This window comes from Kwoniella shivajii, chromosome 2 (genome assembly GCF_035658355.1).
Source record: "Kwoniella shivajii chromosome 2, complete sequence".
Taxonomy (NCBI): domain Eukaryota; kingdom Fungi; phylum Basidiomycota; class Tremellomycetes; order Tremellales; family Cryptococcaceae; genus Kwoniella; species Kwoniella shivajii.
This window is the reverse complement of record NC_085909.1, coordinates 2,317,010-2,332,825: the sequence shown is the minus strand read 5'-3', so window position 1 is coordinate 2,332,825 and position 15,816 is coordinate 2,317,010. Positions and strand designations below refer to the sequence as shown.

The 15,816-nt window shown below is 44.0% G+C and overlaps 5 protein-coding genes across 5 annotated transcripts; 2 read left to right on the top strand and 3 right to left on the bottom strand.

Moving 5' to 3' along the window:
- Positions 1-251: 251 nt before the first annotated feature.
- IL334_002210 (uncharacterized protein) lies at positions 252-2,831 on the top strand (the record flags this gene model as incomplete). The annotated part of the gene is made up of 8 exons (XM_062933956.1): positions 252-457; positions 612-770; positions 909-1,864; positions 1,917-1,960; positions 2,071-2,236; positions 2,357-2,454; positions 2,527-2,629; positions 2,698-2,831. 8 exons carry the CDS (start codon positions 252-254, stop codon positions 2,829-2,831), a joined length of 1,866 nt encoding a protein of 621 aa, XP_062790007.1.
- Positions 2,832-3,232: 401 nt separating this feature from the next.
- On the bottom strand, positions 3,233-4,486 carry IL334_002209 (uncharacterized protein; the record flags this gene model as incomplete). Its single annotated transcript, XM_062933955.1, has 1 exon — positions 3,233-4,486. The coding sequence occupies one exon, from the start codon at positions 4,484-4,486 to the stop codon at positions 3,233-3,235; it is 1,254 nt and encodes a 417-aa protein (XP_062790006.1).
- Positions 4,487-5,682: 1,196 nt separating this feature from the next.
- On the bottom strand, positions 5,683-9,082 carry IL334_002208 (uncharacterized protein; the record flags this gene model as incomplete). The annotated part of the gene is made up of 7 exons (XM_062933954.1): positions 5,683-5,940; positions 6,009-6,477; positions 6,537-6,889; positions 6,958-7,424; positions 7,484-7,577; positions 7,632-8,506; positions 8,569-9,082. The coding sequence occupies 7 exons, from the start codon at positions 9,080-9,082 to the stop codon at positions 5,683-5,685; spliced, it is 3,030 nt and encodes a 1,009-aa protein (XP_062790005.1).
- A 1,832-nt stretch (positions 9,083-10,914) lies between these two features.
- On the top strand, positions 10,915-11,547 carry IL334_002207 (uncharacterized protein; the record flags this gene model as incomplete). The annotated part of the gene is made up of 2 exons (XM_062933953.1): positions 10,915-11,071; positions 11,126-11,547. The coding sequence occupies 2 exons, from the start codon at positions 10,915-10,917 to the stop codon at positions 11,545-11,547; spliced, it is 579 nt and encodes a 192-aa protein (XP_062790004.1).
- A 1,693-nt stretch (positions 11,548-13,240) lies between these two features.
- IL334_002206 (pyruvate dehydrogenase (acetyl-transferring) E1 component, alpha subunit) lies at positions 13,241-15,332 on the bottom strand (the record flags this gene model as incomplete). Its single annotated transcript, XM_062933952.1, has 11 exons — positions 13,241-13,312; positions 13,407-13,505; positions 13,592-13,721; positions 13,841-13,959; positions 14,023-14,151; positions 14,231-14,350; positions 14,408-14,499; positions 14,582-14,795; positions 14,864-14,971; positions 15,098-15,196; positions 15,273-15,332. The coding sequence occupies 11 exons, from the start codon at positions 15,330-15,332 to the stop codon at positions 13,241-13,243; spliced, it is 1,242 nt and encodes a 413-aa protein (XP_062790003.1).
- Positions 15,333-15,816: the final 484 nt, after the last annotated feature.

Here is a 15,816-nt window from a genome sequence, read left to right as displayed (position 1 = left end):
TACACTAGCTGTCACTGGATAGCGACGCTTGTTGTAGTACATTTGGCACTCTTGCCTTGATCACATCCGACAGAGCTCATCACGGAGACTGTGTCAAAAGGAGAATACTCAATATATTGAGTTCAGATCAGATCCCATTGTTCACTATCAGTCCCAAACGATACTTCCTTTACTATCACGCTCGTGATCTAGGTGCACCTATATATCCGAAACACGCTTTGACTTGAATCTCGATCATTGAATCGTCAAACATGCCAGACTCACTGGTATCATCCAGACCACCTTCAAGACCGCGAATATCATCAAGGACGCGTCTGTTCAGTGATTCCAAGATGAGCCATTCTCAATCATCAGCCTGGAACTGGAAGAGCTTGAATCCATTTTCGGATGAATGGAATGATACACAACGTAAGAGATTGAGAGTCTTCATCATGTGTGTGATCGTAGGATTAGCAAGGTGAGTGACACATCTTCTAGTTGAGACTGTCAAGAGAGACAGATTCTGCTACTATCGATCATAACAATACCTGATCCATCACCGTTATCTAAATTCCTCGTTCCCTGGAAAAAGGAAAAAGAATACCTGCTGATATGTGTGCTATCCCGTCTAGTGGAAGTAACTATGTCTACTCTGCATATGCACCTCAGCTAGCTACAAAGCTTGTCGTGTCATCGACCATCGGAAACTTGATAGGTCTGGCTGGGAATTTGGGTGTTTATCTGACAGGTCCGTTGTGGGGTAAAATCGTGGATTCCAGAGGTCAGAAAATGTGAGTAGCATCTATGCACAAATGATTCTCACCACTCCGTGACAAATACCAAATGAGTGACAATCATAAGCAATCATCATGCACAATATATCTGTAAACGCCAATGTGCGTGAAGGCTGACGATATATTCATTTGCAGACCATTATTCGTCGGGGGCTTATGCTGTCTAATAGGATACTCAGTTGTGCACTCATTTTATGCCGGCACAATCTCAATACGATCTGCCAATTCATCTGAACCATCAAATCTACGACTATTCGTATTAGAGTTCGCGATGTTCTTGACTGGATGTGGTGGATCATCAGGATTGACATCTGCAGTCAACGCTACGGCAAAATCATTCCCTGATTCCACTAGAGCGAGTGCCAGTGGAACTGTCTTGGCTGGATTCGGATTGAGCGCATTCTTATTCTCAAGTTTAGGTCATTGGATATATAAAAGTGATGCCGGAGGTCTATTGATCTTATTAGCTGGTGGAACTGGTATACCAATGCTGATAGGTTCCATCGTTATTGGACCCGTACCACCTGAAGATGGTTATGAAAAGGAATATCAAGTCATCAATCAACTTGACACTGACACACCAACAGTCACCATCCAACATCCAGCTGAAGAATTCGAAATTCAATCAGAGCATGAAGATGAACTTGAAAATGGAGTAATGTCAAGGACAAGCTCATTGGAATTAAATAGATCAAGGTCACCTATTTCAAGAGGTAGACACCCAAATGTACATCACCATAATCATCAAGTACATCATGCGCATTTCAACGATGATCAAATACAAGCTACTTCACATAATCAAATAACACCTCCAAACCATAAAAGATCATCTTCTCTCGCATCTTTACCGCCAACGTTACTTTCACATACCCCATTGGAATTATTCCGGTCCATTGACTTCTGGATTCTGTTTGTCTGCTTGGCGTTGCTCTGCGGTACAGGTTTGATGTATATCAACAATGCCGGAACTGTAGCTCTAGCCTTAGGTAGAGAAGGTCAAAGAATATACAACAAGGAAAGGGTAGCGGGTTATCAAGCTAAGCAAGTTGGTCTGGTCAGTTTATGGAATTGTGGTGGTAGAATCATAGGAGGTATGTCAAGTAAAAGTTGAACGTCGGCGAAAAGGCTGACTTGGATGTACAGGTGTTGTGTCTGATTTTGGCAAGAACAAATATGGTATAAGACGGGTGAGTTTCATCTTCCTCCTTCGAGATGTTCTCACGAAATGTATACCATCAGCATGCAATCCCTTTCGCTAAAAGTGTCGATAAACCGCTGACCCCATCTCCCTTACTAGATCTGGTTTCTGCCAGTTGTAGCAGTGTTATTCACAATCTCTCAGCTCTCAGCTCTTGGGACTACTCGGGTACAGTCATTATGGATGGTTTCCACTTTGCTAGGTTTAGCATATGGAAGTCTATTCAACGTGATGCCGATGTTGGTATTAGAATGGTTTGGTATGAGTGAGTTTAACCGCCCTTCTCGTTGGGCTTGTCCTTGTTGCCCAGATACTTCTCATCGAAATGGCTCCTGTCCGTCACCATTTAGAGATATATACTGATCTTTCATTATCCTCTGCGCAGAACATTTCTCGCAAAATTGGGGCTGGACAGCTGTAGCACCTGTTCTAGGAGGAAATGCGTTTAATCTCCTCTTTGGCAGTGTGTACGATTCGCATACTGTATGTGAATCCTGTTGCCAGTCATGATGATCCTTGGGTACGCTTAAGCTGATATACGGTATCCCATTCTAGATTGGTAAAATAGGGACTTCTGACGGCGATGGCGTTGTTGGCACTTTGCGACAGGTATTCAGAAGAGACGGGGGAGCTATTCCCGATGATGGTAAACATGATTGTAAGTTTGCTGGATTTATCAGACATGATAAGAAGTGATTGGACGACTGAATACATCATATCGGACAGGCCTTGTCGGTGAGGAATGTTACGGATCAGCTTTCAAGGTATCAGCGATCAGTACTCTGATTGCACTAGGGTTAAGTGTATGGGCAGGCTTCAGAAGAGAAAGAATCAGTAAAGAAAGGAGGAAAGCCATGTGAGTCGATATCGTTTTAATCGAGGCTATGTAACTGTTAGGTAAATTATCTGTCGCTGACACTTGTCTTAGTCTCGCTGGAAGAGTTGAACCTGGTTCTGATGAAGACGTGTAGCTGGCTCCCTTTTTCTTACGATAGAGGAAATTATAGATGTAAATAGAATTTAGTATGATACAGGTATATTACATTTGTTCCTTTGATGGTCTTCTATCTACATGTGAGATACCAAAATGACAACGAACCATGAAGTGTTATGAATATTAATTCGTGATTACAATAAATATGCGCAAAATGAAATTTTAGGACAAACAAGTGGTGCGAACATGTAAAATAAGGGTATGATACAATTGAATGATAAACGCCAATCCGATGAACCTATATTGCCAGGAAGAGAAGTGATTCCACTATTCTACTTCCATCTTAATTCCGATATTCCCTTGACTAGACTCTTCTTCCTCGTCGATTATCGTCTCATCGTCGTTGTCATCATACTTGGAGGTCAAGCCAGTTAAAGAACCTTGACTTCTATCCTTTCCCTTCCCTTTGTTTTCCGATGGATAGGATGGTGCGGTATCCCAGCTTGGTACCACGGGTAATGCTCTACCTTTGTGAAATATACCTGCGGTTGGTCCATACCTGGGATCATTGAATGAGCCTTTTCGCTTTCCGTCCCCATTTACGAATGCTGCATTCATCGACGATGCGGCTGATGATGACGTTGAAGTGAAAGACGATTTGGGGTTGGACGCTCTCGTTGTCAGTCTAGGCTTAGGTGCACCTGCACCTGGTACGGGGAAATAGTTGGTTAAGCCTTCTGGATTTTTTCTTTCCCCATTCGAATCTGTTCCTAAAGGTGGACTTCCAATGGAACTCTCAGGTGAGGATAGAGGGGGGTTTGAGTCGGTAGGAGAACTTGATGCGTTGGTGATAGTACTAGCACTTGCAGTAGGAGGTGATCTACTCAAATGGGATGTGGGAGGGAACATGTTCCTTACATCGTGTGGATGTGATTTGAATGGACAAGGACCCAAAGAAGGATCCGACAAATGTGGACAAACCGACGCGAATATTGATAAATTAGGTGCTGAAACTGGTTTTGGTACCACGTTTGGAATAGGATTTGGTTTTCGTACTTTGGTCCTCATATTGAGAGCGACATCCGTTTTATCTGTGTTGTTATGTGTTGTTGATCTGCCATTGAGTGGAGGTGGAGAAGTAGGTCTTGATTTAGGTTTGTTGCTCATATGTGGCGGTAATGATGATTGAGATATTTGTTGATATTGAGGTTTGATTGAAGGTATACCGATACCATCATATACTTGACCTGATAAAGGTTCAAATCCCATCGAGTTTGATCTACTTGCATCCCCAAAAGCTGAAGATGAAGCGAAAGCTGATGCGGAAGAAACGTATATGGGCTCAGGCCAACCTGCTAAAGCTACCATGATTGGAGGTTGACAAGGGTCCAAATCCATTGATGAAGTCGAGCTTCTTTCGGTCGAGGCTGACGTCGTCATGGGTGCAAGGGATAATGGAGTAAAGGATAAGCTACCTCTTTTGGATCTGCCATTGATTTTGCCATTGGACTGAGGATAAGAAGGATACAGAGAAGGTGAGGAACGAGGTCTAGGGAGTGATGGTGATGAAGATGATGGCATTGTAGATGTCTTTGTGGTGGTCGCGGTCGTGGTCGTGGTGGTGGTTTTCATTACAGTGTATGTAGTGTAAGGACGTGATTCTTGTATTGCCTGCTAGATGATGTCAATGAGAATGATCAACCAAATGTCTGATGCTCTTCGACTTTTGTGTCTGCTGGAATATATGGCTGCCTTGACAATTAAGAGAGAATTTACCCACCGGCTAAAAAACCCTTCTTTTCCTTTTTTGATAGTCACGTTTCCACCTCTGTCCAGTGCTATTTCGGTGTAGTTCTGTTCCGGTCAATATCCTAGCTAAAGCTGGGAGTGGAGTAGATGATGGGCGAGAGAGAGAGAGAGATATCAGTTACCATGTTGTATTATGCAATAATCTCAATATTATCATATTCATCATCATAATCATTTTTTCACTTTTCCTTTACCCGATCAAACCTTTGAAATATCCCCAAACAAAAAATAAACAAAATAATGTACGAGTAAGGTTGAAGAATGAAATGTTTGAGAAAATGGGACACGGTTAATCCGGTTATCATCGAAACCAACAACAAACTGTACTCCGGTTATTATTACGGGGGGACGATGTGTTACGTAATAGATATCTTTTCCTAATCATCCATTACAAAAGTTTGAGATTTACAGACTACCGCATTACGAAATAACTCTAATCCAACAGGATTTCCATCCCAGGCACAGAGTAATAAGATCATAAGATCTCCACTCCATTCCAGTGCGGGGCACAGCGGCTTTCGGGTCCGACCCAAACATCTCTTTTACATGAAACATTGAGACACCCGGTAACAAGGGGCCTAAACCCACCCAATCCCAAGATTGACCTCGCCACATCGCTAGTATCTACGAGAATCACAGCGACTCATTTCGTGTCTTACATGAAGGACCAAAGAATATTTGCCGACATTTCACCGCAATGGGATTCATGTAACTCCCCCGCACATATATTGCCGTTTGAAACCCGTATACCCGACGACTAACTTCGAGATCTGGGGGATGATAACCGTAAGCGCCACGGTTGTGACTAACCTCTAGCGTGAGTGTACAATATGGCATACATACTCCCACGAACTTACCAGCAAGAATGTAATTACGAGAGACACCCTCGTTCCTCTCCCTTTCCATTTACCAGTACGTGCATGAAGAGAATCGTGTTAGTACAACGTACATTCTTTCCCATGTCGGGGTCATTGGGACGGTGCAGTCATCCCAAACATCCTGGCAACCACAACCGTTCCTTCTTTTTGTCGAGTCACTGATGCTTTGTCAACTTCGTAAACTTCCAAGCTCATGTCGATGAAAGGTGTCGTTCTCACTCCATCCATTCTTGCTCCTTGCAGGATATTACATACTTCACCTGTGATTTGATTACACCTCGATTGGGATTTACGCGCATCGTTCGGATTGTTAGAGTTGGACCAAGGAGGAAGACCAGGTAGGAATGCCTGTGGTGTTTCAATCATATCACAATCAGCCTATAGAACTTAAGTCGTAAAGTCATCAAACTACTCACAGCGTCGTCATCAGCTACTACACACGCCATTTCCCCTCCATCCTGATCTTCCAAAATAGCAATGAACCTATATCTCCATTCTGCGTTCGTTCCTTCGGTGTCTCCACAACTTTGACACCAAGTTCCCTTGAAAGCTCGATGACAGTGCTTGCAGTATGGTTGGACGAATGTACTGTTCTCGGGTATCGAACGAGGATGAAGTGATTTAATTCGAGCAGTCATCCGGTACTTGTTTGGTAAACTTGTGTTGGCAAGGATCTCCGCTATTGTGGAAATGGGGTGATTAGTAGGATCGGTATGAGTCGTTGTGATGTGAGTGGCAAGGCGCAGAGGTTGGTTCGGTCGGTCGCGCTCAGATAGCGGGTAGGTTATCGGCTGGAGTTGTGTCGGCGAAGGCAAAGGTATTGGATGATGTGGAAGTTGAACCGGCTCATCGACGCTTTCGCCTACTTTGAGTGCTACTAGTCGTCTATACATACAATCAGTACCGTTATGGCGTGCACTGTGCAGCCCCTTAGCCATGCTCACTTTTCAATCATTCTAGCCGTTTCGTCCTCTTTATCAATGGGCGTACATTTCCTTCGTCTCCAGCCACGCTGAGCTTGATCAGATGTAGGTAATTCTGACCATATCAATTCGAATTCCCCTTGATATACTTTACCTCGAACGTTTTCCAGTCTCAAAAACTTGCCTGTTTCAAAGTGCTGCAATTCGTCCACCTGAGGAAGGTCGTGTATCGCAATGCAGAATAACGCTTCAGCGGGCAAACCGGGAATTCGCACTCCGTGAAAGTTTTTTGGGTGTAAAGTTGTAGTTGTACCATCGGTGATGTACATTTCTAGATCTGGTTTCCTATGTGTATTGCGGATGACTTGCATGATCTGATATCATAATCAGTAAAAGTCAAAGAGGAGAACAGAGATGCGAGATAGAGGTATCAATCACTCACCTTGAACGTAGCATGTATGAACATACCTGGAAGTATTTGACTCAGAGCGATTCCTTCTTTAGATATACCAAGACCTGTGGAAGAGCGTCTAGGCGATGGAGTGTCGAAACCTTGGGGTTCATCTTCACCTCCTATGCCTTTCCACCATCTCCACAAGTCCTTCATTCTGTCCACCTCCTGATCTATCAAAGGCGGTGACAATTCTTCACTGGAGGTCTTGATCTCCTTTCCCCGCAGCATGATTGCCCAGTTGTTATTGATACCAGAGAACGACTGACCTTTTGTCTTCTCATTATATGTTGAGATTTTCAAGTGTCTAAAAAGAAAAACACAGCCGACAGATGCATTTGACGGTAAGTCAGACTTTTGTGATCGAAATATGGAAATCACGAATTCTTCGTTAGAATTTGCAGGTCCGCCAGAATGACGAGTCGGATCGCATATGATCACATTCATCAAGTAATCCTCTTATTGGTAGCATATTCCCATAAGCTTCGGTCCACTCCGCTGTATGTTTGCTACTTACTAGGTTTTGAGACAGGTGTTACCTTCACTACCGCTCCAATGACATTTGCGTATTGACCGGATTGCAGGTATCTGAGTGGGGTATATTCGACATTCTGCCAGGGTGCCGATGATCAGAAACACAAGTGCGTGAGGCGAGAGTAACTCACTCTCGTATGAAATGGCTTTTCCAACCTCGATATATCCGCTGTCCTTTCGTCGGCGACCTTTTCACTTGCCGCTTGAGCAGCTTGCACCTGATTTCTCCTATTTTCCTCTGCCTGTCTCCTGGCAGATGCTATTCTGTCTCGCTGTACTTTGGGCGTGAATACAGATGGACTGCTTTGAGAAGTATAAGGTATTGATTGTCCTCGAGAAGGTACGGAGGGGCTACTTGCTGCTTGGTCTGGACGAAGTGGATCATATGATCGTGAGCGAAATGATTCCGCCTCTTGCAATGGATCAGATAGTTCTGCTTCAGGAAGCGGGTGTGACTGTTGGATAGTACTCTCTCTGACAGGAGGTATGCTTTTCTCAATATTTTCTGACCGGAAGAGCTGAGGATCAGTCTGCTCATCAAAACATGTCTCCGTTGAGCTTCCGGGTACCTCAATCTGTCTTTCCATGTCGTGGTCCTGTAATTTAGTAGGTAAGGCATCTCTATGACCGATGAAGGATTGATATCCTGGTGGTCCAAGTTGTACTACTGTTCTTTGTTCTTTTCCTTTCCCTTTCGCTGATCCATCTGATTGATCCGATGTGTTGTCCTTCTCTTTCGTCTTCTTACTAATATCATTTTCGAGGATATCGGAAGATCGTTTGGCGGGACGAGAGGGGTTGGATGTATGAGAACTGGTAGATGATGATTTCGATGGTATTCTTGTAAGATCAGGAGGTTGATGTGAAGTCAGAGGTTTCAATCTGGAAGATTCTCCATTCTTCATTGGAGCTGTCAAAAGTAATTGGGAAGTAGGTTGTACAGGTGATGAAACGGTAGGTGCTGAGCTCGTAAACCAATCTGGAGCTTGAGATGGTTTGATTGTATCTAAGGGACATTCCATGATATCAAAAATGAGGAACTGGAAATTGTGGAATTTGACTCCTTACCAGATAAGATCCTTTTGGTACTCCCACTATCATAACGCACGATTCTCTCACCCACACCTTGAAGTTCTACCATATAATCTCCAACGTCCTGTCTGTATTCCTTCTTCAGGACTTTCATTTGCGAAGTATCTATCATGACGGACTTTGATACAGTTTTCAACCATGCTTTATCTTCCAATAAATTATCTCTAATCTGATCTTTCAGTTTCTCGTCTTTGAAATTCTCATTATAGTGTGAGTGATGTAGAATCAACTTGATTTCGTATTTCTCCTTTTTGGCATTTTCAGTAGGTAAGATGTAATCAATCGGTCGATATCCTATGGGTATATCATATGTCTTGGTGACTGAGAATGCTAATCTTGGTAAATTGGCTTGTAAATCACCCCAGAAAATCAATATCTTTCCTTCTAGATGTGAGAAAGGGAGTATGGTTCCGGGTACAAAGTGAGAATGATCAACGGGTGTTGAAGCTGAATGAGGAAAGTCGGCATCCCGCTTAAGACCTCTTGTCATCGTGTCGACGTACAGCTTATCATGAGTATATGGTAGCAGTGGCAGGAGAGATAGAAGGTGAAGGCTGATAGCTGATGAGATTGATGTTTATTTGACGCGACTTTTATCTAATGTATTGGTTAGTGACGCGTGTGGCACGTGGCACAACCAAGTGGAAGAAGTAAGACAGCAAGCATAATACTGTGTGTCTTTTGACCAGTCTGTGACATTTGCTTGATGTACCATGACATGCAGCTGAATCTGCTTACAAGAATGTCGCTCATCGGTCTTGCAGATTCGCTCGCTTTACGGACTTCTAACCCAAGAAGGTTAGAGCCATGATCCGATCGAAGAATATCCCTAAGCTCACGAAATGAGCCATCAGTTGCCTGTCTTCTCGCAATCCATCTTGATATGACGACAGTCGCCAACGATTCATCCTCGCTCGTTGAGTGAAGACTAGTTGAGGTGTAGTCATACGTCATTATAAAGTCTTCCAATCTATGCTGGCATCATCATGTCAAAGGAGCCAAACGTTTCGTGTGTCATCAACATTCGAAGAAGAAGAGGCAATATGCTCCTGCTCTCATGAACAAGTATTTCGTTGTCGTCATTCAAGCTTCGGTACTGACATCCTTTAATCATTGACGATCCAGATTATCAAGCTTCTGACTTGCAATAAGAGGTATAAAGCTCAACGAGAATACCTTGGTTGTAGATCAATCCCAATCCTAAACAAACGACTTAAGTTACCTATCCTTCATATCAATATTCAAAGCAGGTAAGTATGGCAGATTCAACAGCACTCATCCCTGGAGCAAACACTGAGGGTTCTGATTCTCAATCCCACTTTGATGCCAAGAGTGAAGATACCGGGATCTCTCCCAAATCCAGTAAGTGCCATGATTGGTATCTCTCGATTTCTCAATTAAATTCTGTAGAACATGTGACTTGGCGTTGATGCCAATGCGTAGGTATCAATGATATGCGCGGCGTCGGCTTAGGTCCCAATGTTGAGAGCGAAAACGATGGCCGCAGTCCCGACGGAACATGAACATGGAACGTTAAGTCAAGCAGTAAACCCAAAGCCGGCACAGCTTCCAAGCCTGAAGGATCTACGAATGCAGATACTACGATGTCAGCTGCCTGGGATGAAGCCTCCGAACAGAGTAATACTCCCCGTGTTGAGAGACGAAACGCGTTGAAGCCTGATGAAACGTAAGTGAGAGGTATGCTCGATCCTCGGCAAAGTAGACGACTGAATCGTAAATACCTGTATTCAACCAGCAAGAACGAGAACGACCTTGCTGCATTCAGCCAGAACAGTTAGTGACACGTTGATGCACTACGTAAAGCATTTACCTCATAAGAATTTGAGGGAAAACCTGAGGAGGATCCTTGGACTTGGTGGATACCTTCCCTCCATCCGTTTATAGGAATGATATGCATCTCGTGTGATCATAGGTGATGAAAGTAAAGAAGGACTCAGCCTTCTCATCTTTGCTTTCTGTAATGATAACACTGATTAGACGCGATGGAAGGTTGTAGTATGTGAGAATAATCGTGAACAAGGGACATGATTTCCGCCTTGATCGGAATCCTTACTAAGTTTGCACACAGCTTCGGGGCAGTATCACGGTGATACTTCGGCTGCACGCTGTACCTCCTTTTTCCAAAGATAAGAGTACATAGACATTCTCACTCTGCTCCTCGAAGGTCAATGTCCCAGCAGCCTGTCTGCATCTTATCTCTTAAAATTTATATGTAGATATGTCTGTCATGACGTACAGTAGAAGCGGTATTTCCATTTGAGTCCCGAGTCGAATTCGATAACATTTCGATAAAGATACATCATGCCCCACGACGATCCGTTTCAAAAATACCTAAACGGGCAGACATCGAAAACTCGACGACGCTCCAAGCAGCTCCAAGAAGAGTATTTCAATAGCAGCAATTTCATCGATGATGTTGCTCGTGAACTCGGACTCACGTTGCCCCTCGGACAGCCAGGTGAGTTTGACATCATAGAGATGAAAATACATAGATAATTTCTTCGTGACACAGAACCCAATCAGACCTCACCCGCAACTGTGACGTTCACCCCTACTCAGCCTGCCTCTTCGTCACAAGCCAATCAGCAAAGCAGCCAACATTTCCTTCCCGGACCGATTTTTGTCGAGGGAAAAGGTTACGTATCTATGTCGAAACCCAGAATTGGCTCGTCGTTGGCTAGCGAGCCGCATGTGACAGAAAGGTCCACTGAGAATCACATTGGGTCATGTAATGCAGGATATCAACCTACCAATCTTAGCCATGGTCTTAGTTCGGACTACCCCAAGGCCGGTACCTCAAGAGTCAGTCAGATCAGCAGTACCGATCAGCATCAAAGTGATGCTGACCGGACTGGTCCACGAGGGTCTGAGCAGGGAAAAGATACTCTCAAGGATTGGCAGGAACCCAGATTCGACTTTGGAAAATATCTTTAGTTCTGTGACGTGGAAGCAAACTTCATTTCCAACAACCATAAAGGAAAGACATTGAGTAATTGATAGCGTTTGTAGTACAACTTTTTTCTATGTTGAAGCCTAAGCCCCATATTGTGCATGGTAGGTCGAATGATTGAGACTTTGATGGCACTCTCAACAGGTGAAGTCTCATATGCAACATCGTAACAGCTTTGATCCATGTTGCACCCTGCGCTTGTGGCGGCTGAAAGAATCCGATGCGAAGAGAAATACAGAAGCTAACAACGAAGTCTCGATATTTCAGATTCCTGGGTCTCCTGTCAGAATGGGTCAGGCCAAGTAGACCAGAAGAGTACTGATGCGAATCATACTACCAAAGTGATATGTTACAGGACACACAATACCACGCTCAGTCATTTCACTTTGCCAATCTTCGAACACGACAAAGGATACAACGATGCATTTGGTCTTTCATCTCTGCCTCTGTGAACAATTACGAATGGATAAATCATGGGTGATGTCATACATGAGGATTCTGAACAACGGATGTTTCACTAAGCCTGATGTATAAGTATGGCTAATCTCTTCGAGTCATCCAAAGATACAGGCATTCTGATAAAGGTTGCTGACTCTCCTTTTTCTACGTGAACATTCAGCCTGCTTGACTGCCTCGGGTTCAAAAGAGGTCTCGTTCCCCAGTCTTTTGAGAGCCAATTGACCCACTAAGCATTTCCATACTTTTCATATGGATTCTCGTTCTTAGTATCAATCATAATTGCCCATTCAATCAGTAACATCCACCATGTCAGATCACGGATCGTTGGAATACGACGCCTCTTTCCGAGAATATTTGGAGGGCCAAGAACTCAAGATACACCAACGTCATGACCAGATCGTGGCCGAACATGCTACTCTTGGTTCTCAGGCGGGAAGCAGCTTACGATTCGAAGAGCCAAGTAAGTGCAGACAGATCGTTGAGAGTTACATTTAACATGTTGTTATGATCATACAGACTCTCGTCAGAGTGGTCCTACAGCCAGCACCGCTCATTCACTTTATCGTGCTCTAAGCACCCGACATTTCTACTTAGCGACTACTGACAAAATACAGCCAAATGGATCCGTGGAGCATCATTATCATGCTGACCTTCAACCCCAACAATCAGATGCCGCCTCTCCCGATCTTGGTCAGGCGTGCTCACAAAGCGTCACTATTTTCCATTCTTCCAACGCTCAATCTGAATACCAGCCAAGCAATTCCCCACACTGGCATGCAGTCAGAAATCCTGATGCAGACTCGAAAATGATCACCCTGACGACTGCTTCTGGCTATCCGGATTGCAAAACTCTGTATTTTCCTTTGAATTGGGAAGGGAGAATCGTTGTAGAGAACTGGAGCAATGGGGACGTGTATGGACACTTTTATCCTAAATGATAGTCAGTACTAGGGCTGGGTCACCCTTCCTCTTAGCATTGAAGCGAGCTTACTAATAGGATGCTTCTGTTCGTACAGTCAGTCCACTGTGGCGTAGTCAATAGTATTCGGATGCAATTTCATGCAGTTGCGCCACTCTTGTTTGGTACTTTGTAACCAGAAAACGGCAGGTCATTCTAGCACACGTAATGATCTAGTTGCATGAGTTGCATGAGTGCTACTAACCCCATATCCTGCCGTAACCCTGAATAACGGAAAACTACAAATCTGGAAAATACATCTAGTTCTGGTTGTAGATGTGGACTTCCTCTTTTTCTCGTCCACGCATGGAAGGTGGTTCGGTACCTTTGTACTGAACATCATAGGCTTGTATCAGCGTTGTACTTGATGGACGGAGCGCGAACAATCCGCTGCGGAACAACGAGTGGAAATGCAAAAGGACTCACGTAGATGTCGGTCCAGAAAGTCTTCTCATCAGGGAAGGGTGATTGTTTAGCCTCTTCGACAGCTTGGTCAACTTCCTCCTTTGCCTTCTTGTCAATAGCCTATACCACGACGTTTGAATTAGCTCGTTGGCTTACACATGGGGTTGTATTGGCTTATAGGTCATATCATGTAACGACAGACTCACCTTCAAGCTAGCCTCATCGGTGACTCCCCATTCCAAGATGTATCTCTTCAATCCAGCGATAGCATCTTTCTCAGATCGCATTTGTTGTACTTCATCTCTAGTTCGGTAAGTTGTTCCAGGGTCGGACATGCTGCAATCGCGAGTGAAGTTAGTTGACTTGTCAACCGAAATCAAATTTCATTTTATTGATCAAAAGGTTCCAGTCCACCATACAGACGTTTTTGTTCAGAGAGGAGCTTGTGGACTTACGAGTGACCACCGTATCGATAGGTTACAAACTCCATTACTAAAGGACCTTTTCCAGATGTGACCCAATCTTTGGCCCACGCAGTAGCTTTCTTGACAGCGAGGATATCCATACCGTTAACCTACAGGAATACATGTCAGCTGTGTCACATGCAAATACAACGACTGACGTCGCGAGAACTCACTTGGATACCAGGGATTTTGTCACCTCGAGTGAAGAACTCGGTGTTTTGAGAAGATCTCTCGGCGGATGTACCCATACCGTATTTGTTGTTCTCACAAACGAAGACGCAAGGGAGGTTCCAAAGTTTAGCCTAACAACGAGACAAGAAGAAGTCAGCGAAATTCCGGTCACCACCGTTCCATCAAGTTCGGGATACATCTGTTGCTCACCATGTTATAAGACTCGAACACTTGGCCTTGATTAGAAGCACCATCACCGTAAAGAGCAAAAGTAGCGGTCTTCTTTTTCAAGTATTTTTGAGCAAGAGCGATACCGGCTCCAACGGGGACCTATCGTTCGTGAACGTTAACATTTAATCTGTTGCCTGTGAACAGGATCATACTTACTTGAGCACCGACAATACCGTTTCCACCGAAGAAGGAAGGAGTGAAGATGTGCATAGAACCACCTTTTCCGTAAGACATACCATCAACTCGACCTAAAATATCATTGTATCAGCATAAGGATATCGTTCAATGCGATCGCAATCATGCTTTGTAAGATAATACGACGTAACTCACCCATCAACTCTGCGATTACACCCTTGACGGTACCACCTCGCAACACGGCGAAGGTGTGACATCGATAAGAAGTGATGACTCTATCTTCACCATCGATAGCATACTCCATACCGACTGAGACAGCTTCTTGTCCAATAGCCAAATGACAGAAACCTCTAATCAACTTTTGTTTGTACAAAGCATCGGCGGCTTGCTCCATTCTTCTCATTTGAACCTTCATGATGGGTCAGCTACCTTCATACTGCCTCTCCGCTGCGATATGCAAAGGTAATGATGACTTACCATGGTAGTGTACATCTTCACAAGCTCATCCTTTGTGGTGGAAATCTCGTTGGTGGGAGTTTCGCATCGGTAGGTGTGGAAAGATTCTTCGTGCAGTGTAACGGTGAACTATGGGTTTGTTAGTTTTAGCTTGACTTGATCTCACTATACACCAAGATAAACTTCTTGCAGAACTGCTAATTCGTGGAACATGGGAGGACCCTCTACTCTAGTGAAAGAGAAACAGCAACATACTGGTTTATCTCCAGCTTCGGGCAAGCTCTCGGCGGGTGATGACTTGTCCGCATCGGTTTGAAGATACCTCAACGATGGGATTGTAGATCGAACTGGTCGCTATTTGCGATAAGAGCGCATTAGCAAACAGGTCGTGACCCAGTGTCTGATTCTTGTTAAAAAAGTTTACACTCACGATACCCGCTGATCGAGTTGCGGCTCTGAGCCCACGGGATCGTAGGAGAGAGAATGACATGGTGATCGGATAGATTGGTTTCAGGTGGATGGAGGGTTTAAAACCAAGAAAGATATAGCTTTAACTTTTTTGTTGAATGTTGTGAGGATTGCAGAAGGGAAGACGGAGGGATAATTCTATCGGAAGCCGTCTTAATGGGGAGCTTTATGGTGTACCACGTGGCTGTTTATTTGTTTATCAGTCATTTATTCATTTTATCCCAAACATCATATAGTCTGCTTCTTGGAGTGGAAAGAAGTTCAGCAACGTCCATAAAGTGGAGAGAGCAAGACAAGTAGAGATAAACAACGTTCTACAAATGCATCAAGACATGTAAGAATCGTCAGTCCACTTCACCCAAGGGTATGCTGGATACGTGAGTAGATGATCTGCTTTTCTTTATGGTGATAACAAAACCTTCCGCTTCTTTTCATCTGATTTCTTATTTTCCTTCTCATCTCTCTCTCTCCATCTGATGATATTGCTGGGGCACCGATCAACATAT